Here is a 15,941-nt window from a genome sequence, read left to right as displayed (position 1 = left end):
CATCTGGGCCCCCTCCGCAGTTAGACAGGTTTGGTTCCGGAGTTGATTGGCAGGTGCCAGACGAAGGTTCCACCGCGCCGTGGCTCAGAGGGCAGCGCAGCCTATTCCCAGGCGAGGGTTGCAATGACGGCCGAATGCGGAGCCAGAGCGCCGATTGGGTGGAAGGCGGGCCCTTAAGGCCGCTGAGGTTTCCCATTGGCCTGAGCCTCTGCGTCAGTAATGTGGGCCGGAAGTGGCTGGGAGGAGGATGGGGTGGTGAATTTAGAAATTGGAGGGGACACTGGTGTACGGTCAGTTTTGGGGGTGTCCCGGGGCACAGATAGTTGTCCAAGAGGGCTGGGAGTAGGGATCCGAGGAGGCTCAGGGAGTGATCCTAAAAGACTCAGAGTTGGGGGACTGAGGGATTCGGGGAGAAAAGTGGGTTTGAGGGGAGTCCGACTCAGGGCTAAAGGCTTCGGGGTGCTGGAATGAAGGGGCACTCGGGAAAGGAAATCTGAGGTCCAGAGTGGGGCATGCAAGGAGGCTGAGAGTGGACATGTCTGAGGAGGCCCAGATTGGGGGCACAGGGGTGCTCAGAATGAGAGATCTGATAGGGCCTGAGGCCGGAGGAGGGCCCGGGGCGGGGGGGGGGGGGGCCCGAGTTGTTAGAGAGCCGGGCTCGTGGTTGTGGGTCTGAAGTGGGGTCTCAAATTAAGGTGTTTAAAGGGGCTCTGGGGCACACCCCTTGGGTTTATGTGTGGAGTTTTTGAGAAAGGCTCCCTGGGTGGGGTCAGAGAATGTTCTCTGTGAGAGGATTGAGAGGGCAAATGTGTAGTTTGATGGGCCCTTGGTGGAGTTTTGGAGGACTATTCTGGGTGCTTACTGTGTTCCGGCAGGGAGACTAGGGACTTGCTGTGTAGCTTTTGAGATGCTGAGGACTCAGGTTTTAGAGGCCAAGTGAGTTTCACCGCTGAGGTGAGGCCCTGGTGGGCGATGGGGTGGAAGGCTGTATCATGGCCTGTGGGTGGGAGGCTTAGTGACTTCAATGTGTCCTCCCTTCCCCACAGGACTGGGTGCAAGGAGTTGGTGTCGATGGAGGAGCAGGACGCCAGGGTCCCAACCCTGGAACCATTCAGAGTGGAGCAGGTTGTCAGGAATGGGGGTGCAGAGGGTGAAGGTGGGGACTAGCGGGTGGGAGGTGGGGTGGGATAGGCAGGCTGACTCCTGGGTTCATGGGTTGGGATTGCCCACTCCCTCCAAATTCATTCTTGCCTTCAGGGTCCAGCCTTACCCCGACCCCTACCCCAGAACGGGCATTGGTTCCTTGACTTCACATCCCGGCCTGACATCCTGAGCCTCTCTCCAGAGGGAGAGTTAGCTCAGCGATGATATGGCCCCTGTGTGAGTGGAAGGGCCACACCTTCAGGGGGGGGTCTCTCTATCCTAGGCACCACCTGTAATCTACTATGTTCCTGATTTCATTTCCAAGGAAGAGGAGGAGTATTTGCTTCGACAGGTGACCCTAGTACCCTTCTGATCTGTTTTCTCCCTCTTCTCATATCCCTCCCCAACCCCTGTCCCTGTATGAGAGCCCCCAAGGCTGCAGTGAAGACCTTGGCAGAAAGGAGATTGCCACGCAGCACCCATCTCCCACCTTCCCCCTCTCAGGACCTGCAAGGGCATATCAGAAAGATTGTTCTAGAAGGCTTAGGGGAAACTAAACTGATTCTTAGAAAGGAGATGGTTATGATGAAGCTCAGACTCCCTGTTCTGAGATAGCCCAGTCCAGCCTTCAAAACTAGAATGTTACTGACATCAGAGTCCTTGTGTGGGAGTAGCCGAGTGCAACCCCCGAGTCTCAGGAGCAAGGAAGTTACAGAGTTCATACTCCCTGTAATGAGATAGCCCAATCTTGCTAACTTAGAGGAAAGGAGGTTATAAATACAGGCTGATATAGCCCAGTTCAGATCCTTGAGATTGGAGAATGAAGAATTTAGTGTTCAGATTTCTGTGCTGAGGTAGCCTAGGAATCAGAATATTACAGAGTAAACTCTTCGCCGTACCAAGATAGCTCAGCATAGACCCAGAGTTTTTGGAACAAGATTACCAAGCACAGACCACCTACGCTGAAATGACCCAATTTGTATTCTGTTCTTAAGGATTGGAGAAAGAATAATTTACAAAGCTCAGAGTCCCTGCACTGGGAAAGCCCCTTGCAGCCCCAGAGCTTTAGTTACAGAGCACAGATCTTCCCTGTGCTGGAGTAGCCTACTCAAGCTTGAATCCCAGGAATGAGTTAGCTTCAGAACACAGGCTCTTGTGCTGAGATAGCCCACTCCAGACCTTAGAGTTCTTGGGATTGAAAAATTTACATTTAATAGAATCCCTGGGCTGAAATAGCCCAGTCCAGCTCTACAACCATGAAGGGAATGAGGAGATTATCAAGTACAGTATAGATTTCTTGGATTGAGATAGTCAATTCTAGACCATTGGGATCTTGGGAATGGAGGGTTTTCAAAGTATTTTCTTTGCTGTACTGAGATAGCCCAGTACGGCACACTCCATCAGCCAGGCATTAGAAACAAGAAGGTTCTAAAACTCAGACTGTCTTCAGATAGCCCAGGAATCAGGAAATTACAGACCATTTGCTGCTGGGCTGAAAGAGCCCAGTCTAGCCCCAGAACTCTGAGTAGATTCAGACCTCAATTGTGTAGTCCTGGTTTCTTTCCTCAGTCCCAATAGACACAGGTGGGCTTTGGGGCCAAAAGCCTCCCCAGGAAAGAAGGCAAAAAACAAAATCCTGGGAACACACTACCCCAGAGAATGATCCCATGGACAGTGAGATGACCTGTTTCCACCCCAGGTAAAGGTCTCTGTTGGCCTGGGTGGGAGAACTATGGAGGAGTGGTCCTGAAAAAGGAATGACCCCTTCACCTCCTAGGTTTTTAATGCCCCAAAGCCAAAGTGGACCCAGCTCTCTGGGAGGAAGTTACAGAACTGGGGTAAGTGTCTGGGGGCATGGGTGATCTGGGATGTGGGCTGGAGCAGGGGGCTCAGGTCCAATAGTCTTAAGATATTGGAGGAGAGGGAATCCCTGAGGGGTCAAGGGGTCTCAGTGGACATGATTTTGAGGGGTCAGTGGGGGTCCTGAGGGGTTAGCAATTTCCTGATGTGTTGTGAGTATCTGAAAGGGTCCAGTGGTCTGGAGAAGTTAGGAATCCTTTGAAGGGTCCAGTGGTCCCTGAGGGGGTCAGGGTGCTTCCAGTCCTGGGATACCCTTAATGGGGGTTCCAAGTCCCATGGGGAAGCCCTCAGGACTCTGTTGCCCTCCCCAGGTGGGCTCCCCCATCCTCGGGGGATGGTTCCTGAGCGGCTGCCCCCATGGCTTCAGCGCTACGTGGACAAAGTGTCTGACCTCAGACTTTTTGGGGGTCTCCCTGCTAACCATGTCCTCGTGAACCAGTATCTGCCAGGGGAGGGCATCATGGTAACCACATACCCTCGCCCTGACCCCCACAGTAACTGCCTCCCCCCCAGACTTCTGAGCCATCATGGGACAGGGCATCGTGCTTGCCCAGCCTCACACTCATCACGTAGCCACATACCCCAAGGAGGCATTCACCTCCCTGTCCCCAGCTTGGGAGCCTTTTAACCTAAAGGGTGGGGGGTGTGGACCCCTGCCCTGCCCAGCCCTGGTGCCCACTCCCCAGCCCCATGAAGACGGACCACTGTACTACCCGACTGTCAGCACCATCAGCCTGGGCTCCCACACCATGCTGGACCTCTACGAGCCACGGCAGCCGGAGGATGATGACCCTGTGGAACAGGTGGGCCTGAGACGCTACCCCAGCCACTTGTGGGCACTCCCACCTCCCACATCCTCCAAGATCACCTGATCCCACCTGCCTTTGAGGTACTCCTGACACCCAGATACCTTCTCCTGTCCCCTCATGGGGTACAACTGCCTCCTCCCAGACACCAGGTCCATCTGCTTTCAGGGTACCCTACATACCATAATTTCCACAGACACCCCAGTGCTACAACCCGCTGAATAAATGCCCCTGACACCCTGTAGACCTCCTGCCCACGCATACTCAGACTGTTCCAACTGCCCAAGATCCACATTGTGCTCCATGCGGGGCTCCCCAGTCCTCCAGCAGACACTCTGACGTCCTTAGACACCCCACTGTCATATACTCATGGGTGCCCCAACATCCTCCCAGATGTTCTGACTCTGTCCCCTTCACAGGGCACCCTAGCACTGACATCCTGCCACTCCAGTAATGTCATCTGTGGTGCAGGACACCCAGATTCTCTTTGGACCCCTGACACATGCTTTGATGCCCAGGGTCCCCCCCAGATACCATGACAACACCATTGCTGATCTCTTTCTCTGAGTAATGTATTCCTTACACTTAAGTGTTCACAGAAACTCCCCTGGACATGATTCCCCTGACCTGCTCCTCCTTGGGGCTTCCCCTTTAGCCCACAGGCTTCTGAGTATGCTGACACCCCCTCCTGTGCCAGTGTCCTCTAACATCCTGATGTCCTTGGGTATGCCCACTCCCTTAACCTCTGCCTCACTGTCCGGCCGGGTCCTGGCTTCAGCCATGCCGTCTCAGCCCGGCTCTGCCTGCGTTTCCTGGGGAAGCAGTCCCAGCCCCAGCTGTTAGGAGAGCCCGGCTGCAGCTCTCACAGCCTGCTGACCCTGTGACGCCCCCATCTGCAACCTAGTTCCTTCCGCCTCCCGAGGGACTGCTGTCCCCACCCCCTCCTTTCCCCAGCAGCCCCAGGATCCGCCAATTTTCACTCCTGAACCGCCAAAGCTTCCATCCCTGGGAGCACGCTTGCTCCTCAGCCTTTGTCCCTGGGAACTCGCTGACCCTTGTCCCCTGACCCCCGAAGCCTGCTGACCTCTCGCCCTCCCCCCGACTTTTGGAGACCCGCTGACTATCAACCCGCCCTGCAGCCCCGGCCCCCGCCCCGGCCCACCACCTCGCTGCTGCTGGAACCGCGCAGCCTGCTGGTGCTCCGCGGCACCGCCTACACGCGCCTCCTTCACGGCATCGCAGCCGCACGGGTAGACGAGCTCGACGCCACCTCCCTGCCGCCCAATGCGGCCGCCTGCCCGTCGGCGCGGCCCGGAGCCTGCCTGGTCCGCGGCACCCGGGTCTCGCTGACCATCCGCCGCGTGCCCCGCGTGCTGCGCGCCGGCCTCTTGCTCGGCAAGTGATCGCCAGGCTCCGGGACCGTTCGGATCCCGGTTTCCTGCCCATCTAGCGGCTGCCGTGATTCTGTGAACTTGGAACCCTGAGGCAGAGGCAGCTCCCCTGGGTTATTTATTTTCCCAATAACTTTGCTGGAACCACAGAGAGGAAAAAAAAAAAAAAACCATTCCAAATAAACCAAAAATATCTTTCCTTGGTTTTAGTGTTTTTTTCTGGGGGGATGGGGTGGCAAATGCTTGAGTTCCTGAGGGGCACTGCATCTGGGACCTTAAGTGGGTGGGTAGGCCCTGGAGGTTAGATGTGTGGGTCCTGAGTGGGACAGAATCCCGGGCTCTTGAGGGGATGGGGGTTGGGTGGGGGGTTATATCTGGAAGCTCCTTGGAAAGCAGTGGGACGATGTTGGGAGGTTTAGCTACTGGTCCTGTTAGGGAGGAAGGAGTTAAGTCACTCAGTTGTCACCTGAGCTGGGCATCAAATTACCTGGGTCCAGGTTCCTCTTGGAAGGGGTGGAGCCAGGCCTGCCCATGGGCCCCTCGGCAGTCTCAGGCCTGGGTGAGTCTAGTTGAGAAGGTCTGGGGGACACCCTTGGCTAGGGAAAAGGTCCTCACCTGATTCTCTGTCCCCAGACCCCCAGCTATGGCCCTGTCCCCAACTCTGGGCCCTAGGTTCCCCTCAGAGCCGCTCAGCCACCCCCCTGGAGCCCCTGGGGAGCCGGATGTTGCTGGACGCACCATCTGCCCTGCATCTGAAAGGGACAGAGTCAGGTGGGGGCTGGGGCATTTGATGCTTGTTTCCAAGAGGGTGGGGGCAGTAGCTAGGGCAATTTGACGGTAGAGGGTGCTGTGACTGATCACTTGGGGACAGGAGAGGGAGCTGGGGATGGAGTAGGTGGAAAGTGAGGTACTGAGGCTCACATGCCCAATGCCCCCTACCTCCCAGGCCAGGGCAGGCCCAGAAACAGGAACAAGACTCCCTGGACCCTCCTAAGCACTTCCAAGATGGGCTAAGGGACATTGAGCCTACTGCCGGCCCCCTAAGATTGTCAACGCTCTCTTCCCATGAGGACCCAGCTGGAGGCAAACACTGTGAGGTGAGCTGAGGTGACCCAGAGCCCTTGTGCCAGCTCCCACCTCCTCTCTGTCCCCCAGAATCTGGCCTCCTCCGCACTGCAGATGAGGTGATGATTCTGGAAAGGTGTTGGGCATCTATGAGGGGAGGGACACTCAGGAAAGTGTTTCTTTACCATTCAGTATAGACGTATTTCGTTATTTTACTGGCTGGGAGAGAAGTATTTCATTGTTGGTCCTGGTGCAGCCCTTTTGCTCTTGGAGGTACCCAGCTCTGTGACCCCCTCCCTGTCCAGACCTCCAAGCCACACACGTGCAGGTTTCCAGGAACCTTGAAAACCCGAAGACCTTGGATTAGATGTCCCCAGGCCTGGTTCCACTGAGAAGGCCCCCAAGTGGGAGCAGCCCTGGTGTAGACCCAGAGGTGGATTCTGCTGCAGAGAAGCATCCAGAAGGCAGGAAGCTGCAGAACAGGGGGGGGCAGTGGCATAGGCGTAATGTCTTGATTGGCTCACTGGTCCTGATGCAGACCCCTGTGTTCCCCAGCACCCCATCTCCAGCCTGGAGGTACTGGAGGCCGAGCAGGACAGCCTGCACCTTTGCCTAGTGGGGATGGGGCTCCCGCTGCAGGACCTGGAGCGAGGCCGGGGGCCCTGGGCATTGGCGCAGAGAGGAATGGTCCAGTTGCAGGTGGGCAGTGGGGGCCAGGGTGTGGGAGGGTGGGTGTCAGCTTTCTGGGGTAGGAAATGGGTTTCTTGCATGTTCCAGGTCTCTGGATAGGATGTGTGTGTGTGTGTGTGTGGGGGGTAACTCCAGGTTCTGAGTCTCTGGTGTCCCTGGTGTGTGTGTGGGGTGATGTCCAACCACATGTCCCCAGGCCCTGCAGGCAGACCTCCGAGGGGCGGCTGAGCGTGTGGATGCACTGCTGGCATTCGGTGAGGGGCTGGCACAGCGGAGTGAGCCTAGGGCCTGGGCGTCCCTGGAGCAGATCCTGAGGGCCCTTGGAGCACACAGAGACACCATCTTCCGACGGCTCTGGCAGCTGCAGGCCCAGCTGGTCAGCTACAGCTTGGTACGCCCCACCCCGATGGCCCCCGGCCCAGGCCCCAATCTCATGATTCCCATGACCTCTATCCTCTGACCCAGGTGTTCAACAAGGAGGTCAACATGCTGGACCAGGACTTGGAGGTCGAGGGGGACCTGGACGGGCCAGGACCTGGGGGGGTCTGGGGGCCCTGGGCACCCAGTAGCCTCCCCACTTCCGCAGAGTTGGAGTGGGATCCAGCAGGGGATGTTGGGGACCTCAGACCACTGGGACAAAAGACAGCCTGGACACCAGGGGCTCCCTGTGAGCTGTGTGGCCACAGGGCCCCCCAGGGCAGAGGACAAGAGGTGAGAGCAGTCCCTCTTGAGGGACCCTCATCCCCTAGGCAACCAGAGGGCACCTCTGTGCGCCTTCCAGCCAAATCCTTCCCTTTCAAGGTGTCGGTGGCTGTCTCTCCCTTTATCTCTGTCTCTCTTCGTCTCTGTGTCTCTCTCTCACCGTTTCCCTCTCTCTCGTCTGTCTCTGTCTACATCTCAGGCCCGTTTTCTCTCTCTTTGCCCCTCACTTTCCTTGCTGCAACTGTGCCGGCCTCCTGGCTCTTGTGCGAACACCCCAAATCCACTCCCACCTCGAAAGCCCCAGAAGCGTGCCCGGCTTACCTCCTCCCTTCCTTCCAGCTGCTCCTCAAAGGCCATCTCTCCCAAACATTAGCGACCCCGATTTTACTTCAGCTCCTAACAGCACTTAGCGCAGTTTGACTTTATACGTATTTATTGATTTATGGTCTCTCCCTCACACCAAAATAGAAGCTCTGGGGGTCAGGATTTTGCCTGTTTCCATCCCCACTGAGTCCCCAGCTTCTAGAACAGTGGCTGGCATGTAATAGACACTCATTAAATATTTGTTGAATGAATCAATAAATAATGTCTCCTCTCTTGGTTTCTTTGGATCTGCCTCTCCCTGTCTCTCCCGTGAGATCTCTCTGTGCCCCCAGAATCTCACCTCATGGGCCCCCTGATCCTAGTCCTTCCCCAGCTGTGCCTCTTGGTTGCTGGTTCTCCAAGAACCACATGCCTCTCTCCCCACAGGATGTGCTCGTGTCCAGCCTCAGCCATCGGAAACACTTAGCAGGTTACCGCAGACGCACCCTGCTCCGGAAGCCTCAGGTGAGCTGGTCTGCAGCTGGTGGTAGCACTCAGGGATCTTGATGGCAAGTGATAGAAACCCAACCAACTGAATGACACAGAAAACGGGATGCTATTTTTGTCACGTAACCGAAAAGTCCAGGCACTGCCAAATTTCGGACCTCAAATGGCATCAGGGCTCAGTCCCTCCCTCTCTTGGCCTCTACTTCCCCAAGGTGGCATTCTGCTCAACAAAATGCCTGCCCTGGCCAATACAGCCTTACTTCCCATTGGTTTACCCACTCAGGGGAAGGAGAGTGCTCCTGACCTACGAGTGGTAGCCAAAGTCCCAGGGCTGACCCCACTTGCCTGGCTTGGGTCACGGGCTGCACCCTGACTGAATTGGAGTGCTTGCGTTGGCCAGGTCTGGGTCGTGTGCCCAGTCGTGGAAGTGGAGGAGGCGGGGGTCAGCTTCACATGAACCTGAAGCTATCTCTACTTAATGAGCAGAAAGCATGACCCCGACACCCCAAATTGAGCCACTGCTATGAGGAAAAGGGGGACTGATTGGATTGGAGGACAGGCACGAACAGACATCCACTACCCTGGAGATATTCCCCATCCATTGGGGTCCTGGGGATAGCGGAGGTGCCAGAAAAGGGGGAGAAATGAGACCAGCCCTGTAAGTCTATAGTACTAAGGGAAAGTCCATACTAAGTGTCACTTCCACCCATTCCACTGTGGCTGCTGTCTGCCTTTAGGACAAGAAGAGGCAAGCGTCTTCCAGTCTCCAGGATGTGACACTGGAGGTGGATGCTAGGTGAGGTGCCCAGAAGATGGGTCTGGGGGATGGTGGACAGGGCTCATGGTGGCAGCCCACCCACATATTTAACACTGCATTTCCCTTGGCAGGACTCCCGATCCTGCGTCCAGGTGGCCCCTGGCCTTCCTCCTTATCCTCCTCTTTCTCCTTCTCCTCCTGGTGGTTGCCACGTTGCTCCTGCCCATGTCCGGGGTCCTCTGCTGCTCTCACGCCCAACTGGCCAGGACACCTTACCTGGTGCTCAGCTATGTCAATGGTCTCCCCCCTGTCTGAGTACACAGCCCAGACAGGTGTAATAAATCGTCACTGTCAAAGAATGTGTGAGGATATTGTGTGTTTGAGTGTCCAAAATCTAGGATATGGCCTGCATGTCTGCACAGACCCCTTGGCTTTGAGCACAGATCACAGAATGGAATCAGCCCATCTCAGGTCGGGTTGCCCCAGACCCTGACGCAGAGATTCAAGTGCAAGTACCTTATTTGGATGGTGATCCTAGCAAGTGCGGTTGGGGAGTGAGGAAGTGAACCGGGGAGGAAAAAAGCCGGTCATAGTGGTGGAGTTAATGAGCTGGGTGCTGCTCTGAGCACCATCCCACTGGGGACTTCTGGGAAGCCGTGGAACACAATTCGAAGTTGTTTCACCAAAGGGGCAAAGAAGTTGTGGTGCTTAGATGCCAGTCCCCATCTTGCGTTGTTGAGGGCTCTTCCCGGAGAAATTAATGCCCCGCAATTCTGGCCTGTGAAGGCCCCTCCCTCAGGCAAAGGGGCACAGGTGCCTGCCACAGGAAGCTAGCGGCAGGTACGGAAGGATGCAGATGATACTGCGGGTGAGCTGCCAACAGCACCTGCCACAGCCCCTGACTCACATCCACGTGGTTGCTCTGTTCCAACATTCCACGTGGTGGGCTCCCGGCTGGGCCATCATTGGCCCGGGGGCAGGGGCAGGGGGTCTTGATAGCACCAGGCTGAACTGCCAGGGCTCAGTCCTGGAGTCCAGTCTCCCCAGAGATTAAGGTATCGGGACAAGAGGTGGGGGCGGATTCAGACCCAAGGACAGAGGCAGGATGTGCTGGGCTCCCGGATGTGCACTTAACATAGGTCCCTTCCCCTTTAAACTCACAACCACACGATGATGTGGCCCCACTCAACAGAATGGGAAACAGTCTCAAAGAGGGAAAGTCACTGGCTGAGGCCACAGGGAGCAAATGACTGAAACTCAGTTCTCACTGACTTTAAAGAAATGGGAATTTGTTTTTGTGGGTAACTGAGAAGTTCAGGACTTCAGGCATAGTTAGATCCTGAGACTCAAATAATGCTTCTATCTCTCAGTTCTTTCCTCTGATTTACTATAGCTTCTTCTTATCCCAGTGGTGGCCAGAGTGGCCGTTGCAATGTCCAGCCATACACCCACCAATTTAGCAGCCAATAGAAGAGTCGCTCTTCCTTTATAGTTCCAACCAAAGTCCAAAGGCTGGTTGCTCGGGCTTGGGTCATGTGCCTCACCTCCGCTGGGGCTGCAGTCAGCCCTGCCTGACCACAGGGACTGAAAATGGGGGAGGGGTGGGTCCTCAGAGAAAATCAAGGAGTTGTTACTACAAGGGGAAATGGATACTGAGGGGGTGGGGGGAGCAGCAGATTCTGGAAGACTCCAGTCCACTTCAGAGAAAAATCAGGATGCAAACTGGGTGGGCCCCATTTCAAAAGCCTGGCTAAGTCTCCACTCCCGGCCAAGGAGAAGGCGTGCAATATTTGCTCTTGCAAATAGAGCCGGCAGGGTCTTGGCAATATTAGCCAATAGGCCTGGTAATGGAACTAATGTGTCATTCGTTCATTCATTCATTCATTTAACAAACATTGACTACCTGCCATGAGCCAGGCCAGGCCAGTGAACAAGATGGACTAAAATTCTCATCCCTCTGAAGCTGATATTCTAGTGGGAGAGATCAACAATAAATTTTTTAAAAATAAGTAAAATATGTAGCAGGTGATAGTACTAAGGAGCAAAATAAAGTGAGCAAGGGGAAAGGGAGTACAATTCAAACAGGGTGGTGGAAGGTGGCATCAGGGAGACAGTGAGGTCATTATGGTATAATGATGCCATTATGGCAAACCGTAGTGAGCAAACATCACACTGACTTCTAAAACTGTGCTGTCCAACAGAAATATAATTCGAGCCACAAATGTAAATTAAAATTTTCGGGCCAGGCGTGGTGCCTCACGCCTGTAATCTTAGCACTCTGGGAGGCCAAGGCGGGAGGATCGCTCGAGGTCAGGAGTTTGAGACCAGCCTGAGCAAGAGCGAGACCCCATCTCTACTAAAAATAGAAAGAAATTATATGGACAACTAAAAACATATAGAAAAAAAAATTAGCCGGGCATGGTGGCGCATGCCTGTAGTCCCAGCTACTCGGGAGGCTGAGGCAGGAGGATCGCTTGAGCCCAGGAGTTTGAGGTTGCTGTGAGCTAGGCTGACGCCATGGCACTCTAGCCCAGGCAACAGAGTGAGACTCGGTCTCAAAACAAACAAACAAACAAACAAACAAAACTTCGAGTGTAATTTAAAGGTTTAATAGAAACATGAAATTTATTGACTTCTATTCATTTAATCCACATTTTTAGAATTAAATTGTCAATATTAATTGTAACAATAGGAAAATCAACAAGTAAGATTTTATATACGCTTCATGTGGCCCAGGGTCAAAACTAGAATGAGTTAAATACAAATCTCATGGCAGTTAATGTGTTACATTTTACTTAAAATTTATAAAATTAAGAATTCAGTTTCTCAGTTACACTAACCACATTTAAATGTTCAAGTCACAGGTCGTCTCACTACCGTACGGGACAGTGCAGACCTTGAGGAAGAGCAGATTCAGGGTGGAGCGTTTTATAAAGTCTCAGAAAATACAGGTTTCATTTTTATGAAAATGTGTCCTGTGTGTGAGGATCTCTGGTGCCCAAAGATACCGACCCGTGAGACACTGATACAAGTATTGACTTTTTTAGTTTTTGATTTTTGTAACTTTTTGTTCAAATGACCGAAAGCTTTTAAGACTAGCACAATAACTCCCATACAGTCTTCACCAAGAGTCACCAGTGGTTAACATTGTGCTTCATGTGCTTTAGCACGCGTACTCATGCTGGTCTATTTATATGTGTGCATATGTTTTGTGACCATCTGAGAGTAAGCTGCAGACATGATGCCTCTTTACTCCCAAACACTTCAGTGTGTGTGCCTTAAGAACAAGGGCATTCCCTTACACAACTATAGTACAGCTATCAGAATCAGGAAATTTAACAACTCAATTCAGTTCTGTTTTTAACTCCATCCATATTCCAAATTACTCCAACCCCATATGTCCTTCATAGAAATTTTTAGATCAGGAGATTCTGGTTTAACAGACGGGTGAGACGCTGACCCTGAGCCTTAGCAGAGTGAAAAAACAGTAGCAGACACACAGAGTGCCAGCTGAGTACTGGGCCCCGTTCCCATGCGTGACACACAAGCATGCTCTGAGGTGAGGACTTGGGTGGTGGTTTATCTGGCAGGTGACCCCAGGAGGCAGGAGTGAGCGAGGCGGGGGAGTGAGGCAGGGCACGGGGAAAGCCAAAAAAGGCATTCATGGAGTGGTAACCACGCGAGCAACTGGGGCTCAATCCCACGGGGGTGGGGGGTCAAGGGGGTGTCTGAGGAAGCTTGTAGAACACGTGTTGCAGTTGCACCACCAGACAAAAGGCAGGCCAGGGCACTCATCCAGGGACTGCTGTCCTGCACAGGCTGAGGGTTGCCCCCGAGGCATTAACCCACCTCCCAGAAAGCCCTCACGCAGAACAGAGGCTCAGGGCAGGAGGCTGGCAGCCTCCCGAGACCCTACCTCTGCAGCTCCCAGTGAACTCAAGTGATGGGTCCTGGGGGGCCATCATCGCCTGCTGCCACAACATGTACTTAATTCACTGTATCACAGTAATGGCCACATCGGAGAGGCACTATTATTATACCCATTTCATTCACAAGTGCATTGAGACACAAAGACGTTAAGTCACTTGTCCACGATCACGATCACGATCACGTAATCAGTAAGTACTGGAGCAGGGATTCAAACCCCGCCTTCCAGTTCCACAGTCCATGCTCTTGACTGTTGCTCACCTCCACACTTCCCCCAAATGTCGTGTCAGGCATCCCCTCCCCTGTTCTCTCTACCTGGCAAACCCCATTCATCTTTAACGCTCGGTGAATATCTCTGCCCCTGCTGACCCGGATGCCCAGCCCTAGTGGCAACTTGATCACTGCCTGCAGCCCTGCCAGAAGCTCCCAACCCAGAGCTTATCTGGGCTCAAGATCATGGAGCCAGGAGTGAGAGAGGGGTGGGAGATGCAGCTGGAGATGTAACGAGCTGGATGGGTGAGACCCCATTGGCCACTTCCAGGGCTTCGGCTTTTACTCTGAGATGGAGCCAGGACAGATTAAGAGGATCACCCTGATGTAAAAAACTGAGGCTAAGAGAGACGAACAAGGTGGCTGAGGTCCCGTGGTGAGGGCTAGCAGGAGACAAAGCTGCAGTAGAAGGAATGTGCAAGTAACCCACAGCCCTGTTGTGCTCTGGGCACCCAGGCCCCAGCTGGGACCCTGCATTTCTTCCTTCTGCCCCCTCCAGGCCTTTGCCCACACCAGTCCTCCTGCTTAGAAGCCTACTCCTACCTTCTGGCAAACTCCTAACTCTTCAAATCTCAACCCCACTTTATAACTATCTGGGCACCTGGCTCCCCACTGGGATTATGGCAGTGACCAGGTTTCTCTCCTGTCCAGCCTCCCTTAGGTCTAAGGTCCGGGCTCCTTTCCTAAGGCCCTTCCCCCACCAACAACTGCATCGGCAAGAATTCATTTCCACTTACGCAACTGACATGGGTGCAAACACAGCTCACAGATGCAAAATGCTGTACTCCAGAGAATGTCCAAGGCAGGTCCATATGGGACATGGGAGAGAGTATGCCTGTGGTCTATGGGTCCCTCTTCCCTCCTGCACCCCAGGGCCTTGCTTGACAAAAATCCTAGCTTGAAGAAGCTGGACTCTCCATCTCCTCTCCTGTTAAATCACTTGCCCTCCATTAAGGAGTCAACTGGAGTCTCTTGAAGGTCAAGCTAGAATAAGTCCCCCTCCAAGGACTTGCCCAGGAAAGAGAGAACAATGATGCTTCAATCCATCTGCCAGTCTAGAGGGCTCTAAAAGAAGAGTCAGCTCCCCACACCCAGCCCCTCCCAGGGGGTCACATCTAGGTAAGTGTGTATGAAGGGGGCCTCTTCAAAAATCTACAAATACATAAAATGTTTAAGACCACCAACAGAGAAGAAAGCACACCCCCAATTTTATTCCCTTTGTTCAACAGTTTGAGGGGGAAGGGGCACAGAAGTCAGGGTTGCCCCTCAGGACCATCAAGTAGGGGTCTTCAGGGGTTTTTCGTTAATCAGCCTGGGTGAGAGACTCCTGGCTCCTTCCTCATGGTCCTGGCTTGTCACAATTAATGGGGGAAAAGTTTTCCAAAAGGGGATTCCAGACTTCTCACCGTTTATCAGGGCATCTTCCCCAAAACTTCTTAGCAGAAAAGTCTGCTCTTCTCAGAGTTAAATACAGGAGAGGGGAGTCTCCGTGGGGAGCCAGCGGTGGGTATGTTCTCAGGGGTCAAGAGAAGGGTGTCTCGGACTCTCCGTCCAGGAGGGGGGCGTCCCGGCTCCCCATGCCTCCGGGGAAGTAGCTCTCGGCTTGACACTCCGGCTTGCTGGCGGCCCAGGCCGTCCCAAGCACTCAAGGGGGTGGGGGCAGACCTGTTACCAAACATCAGGAAAGGCTGGGCATCTCTCGCCATCCATCATAGGGTCTCTAGGCCCCCGTGTCACCCAGAGAGCTCTCTGATCACCTCGACCCCTCAAGCTAGTCTTCTAAGACCTCGCACCTTCCATCAGGCGGGTTCCTCGGTCTCCCCACGCAGTCAGGCGGGGTCCCTGGTTCCCCTGCGCCACGGAGTGAGCTCTTCTCATCTGCCTGTCACCGTCCGTCGGGCCGCGTCTTGTGTGCCCCCGTTCTGTCGTGAGGGCTCCTTGGACCGTTACTGTTCTCAGACAGGATCCCCGGGGCTCCAGCGCCGCCAGCCTCCTCGGCCGGGCCCCGCAGGCGGACGAAGGCGCCCATGGCCTTGGCGTGGCCGGAGCGCAGCAGCTGGAGCTGGCGCTGCCCGCGGCGGTACAGGTACTCGATGCGCAGCACGTCGGAGCGGGGCAGGCAGGCGTGCTTGCGGAACTCCGCCCGCACCCGCGCCTCGGCGCCCGGCTTCCCGCGCCCGGCGCGCAGCAGCTCGCGGAACAGGCTCAGAACCTGTCTCTGCAGCCGGCTGTGCCGGCTCATGGCAGCGGCCGGGCCGCGGGCGCCACGGCTCCCGCCGGAACAGCCAAAGTGCAAAGCAACCGCCACTTCCGCCAGGCGCTTTCCAAACCCTCCGGCTCCCGCCTCCCGCCTCCCGCTATCCGGCGCCGCCACGCCCGATTGGCTGTCGCTGCTGTTACGTCACAACGGCTTGGCAGGAGGGGGCGGAGCCGCTGGGTCCCTTCTGCGGCCCCCACAGCGAATCTGTGTCCTTGAGGGGACAGCACCTCCTGGGAGTCTGGTACCTGCGTCCTGGGGAA

At 54.8% G+C, this 15,941-nt stretch overlaps 3 protein-coding genes across 10 annotated transcripts; 2 read left to right on the top strand and 1 right to left on the bottom strand.

Moving 5' to 3' along the window:
• Positions 1–238: 238 nt before the first annotated feature.
• ALKBH6 (alkB homolog 6) lies at positions 239–5,399 on the top strand. Of its 8 annotated transcripts, none has more exons than XM_069457588.1 (8): positions 254–290; positions 885–954; positions 1,047–1,125; positions 1,427–1,495; positions 2,921–2,981; positions 3,315–3,466; positions 3,690–3,806; positions 4,949–5,399. In XM_069457588.1, the coding sequence occupies exons 3-8, from the start codon at positions 1,072–1,074 to the stop codon at positions 5,210–5,212; spliced, it is 717 nt and encodes a 238-aa protein (XP_069313689.1). In that variant the 5' UTR covers positions 254–290; positions 885–954; positions 1,047–1,071; the 3' UTR covers positions 5,213–5,399. The 8 variants fall into 8 exon arrangements, with proteins under 8 accessions (XP_069313686.1, XP_069313694.1, XP_069313689.1 ...); XM_069457587.1 differs by having other exon boundaries at positions 261–290; positions 876–954; positions 4,949–5,371; XM_069457585.1 differs by lacking the exon at positions 885–954 and having other exon boundaries at positions 239–290.
• Positions 5,400–5,843: 444 nt separating this feature from the next.
• Positions 5,844–9,539, top strand: SYNE4 (spectrin repeat containing nuclear envelope family member 4). Its single transcript, XM_069458140.1, has 6 exons — positions 5,844–5,971; positions 6,147–6,297; positions 7,421–7,675; positions 8,384–8,485; positions 9,205–9,263; positions 9,356–9,539. The coding sequence occupies exons 1-6, from the start codon at positions 5,844–5,846 to the stop codon at positions 9,537–9,539; spliced, it is 879 nt and encodes a 292-aa protein (XP_069314241.1).
• A 2,423-nt stretch (positions 9,540–11,962) lies between these two features.
• SDHAF1 (succinate dehydrogenase complex assembly factor 1) lies at positions 11,963–15,708 on the bottom strand. Its single transcript, XM_069456837.1, has one exon. It carries the CDS (start codon positions 15,661–15,663, stop codon positions 15,307–15,309), a length of 357 nt encoding a protein of 118 aa, XP_069312938.1. The 5' UTR covers positions 15,664–15,708; the 3' UTR covers positions 11,963–15,306.
• Positions 15,709–15,941: the final 233 nt, after the last annotated feature.

This window comes from Eulemur rufifrons, chromosome 24 (assembly GCF_041146395.1).
Source record: "Eulemur rufifrons isolate Redbay chromosome 24, OSU_ERuf_1, whole genome shotgun sequence".
Taxonomy (NCBI): domain Eukaryota; kingdom Metazoa; phylum Chordata; class Mammalia; order Primates; family Lemuridae; genus Eulemur; species Eulemur rufifrons.
Note: the sequence above shows the minus strand (reverse complement) of the source record. Positions and strands in the feature narration are given on the sequence as shown.

Excerpts from the sequence above, each read along its gene's own strand:
- ALKBH6 (XM_069457585.1), top strand. The coding sequence starts at position 1,072 with ATGGAGGAGCAGGACGCCAGGGTCCCAACCCTGGAACCATTCAGAGTG. Across the intron at positions 3,467-3,689 it reads TGCCAGGGGAGGGCATCATG|CCCCATGAAGACGGACCACT; the intron begins GTAACCACATAC and ends CCCACTCCCCAG. Across the intron at positions 3,807-4,948 it reads ATGATGACCCTGTGGAACAG|CCCCGGCCCCCGCCCCGGCC; the intron begins GTGGGCCTGAGA and ends CCCGCCCTGCAG.
- SYNE4 (XM_069458140.1), top strand. The coding sequence starts at position 5,844 with ATGGCCCTGTCCCCAACTCTGGGCCCTAGGTTCCCCTCAGAGCCGCTC. Across the intron at positions 8,486-9,204 it reads CCCTGCTCCGGAAGCCTCAG|GACAAGAAGAGGCAAGCGTC; the intron begins GTGAGCTGGTCT and ends GTCTGCCTTTAG. Across the intron at positions 9,264-9,355 it reads ACACTGGAGGTGGATGCTAG|GACTCCCGATCCTGCGTCCA; the intron begins GTGAGGTGCCCA and ends TTCCCTTGGCAG.
- SDHAF1 (XM_069456837.1), bottom strand. The coding sequence starts at position 15,663 with ATGAGCCGGCACAGCCGGCTGCAGAGACAGGTTCTGAGCCTGTTCCGC.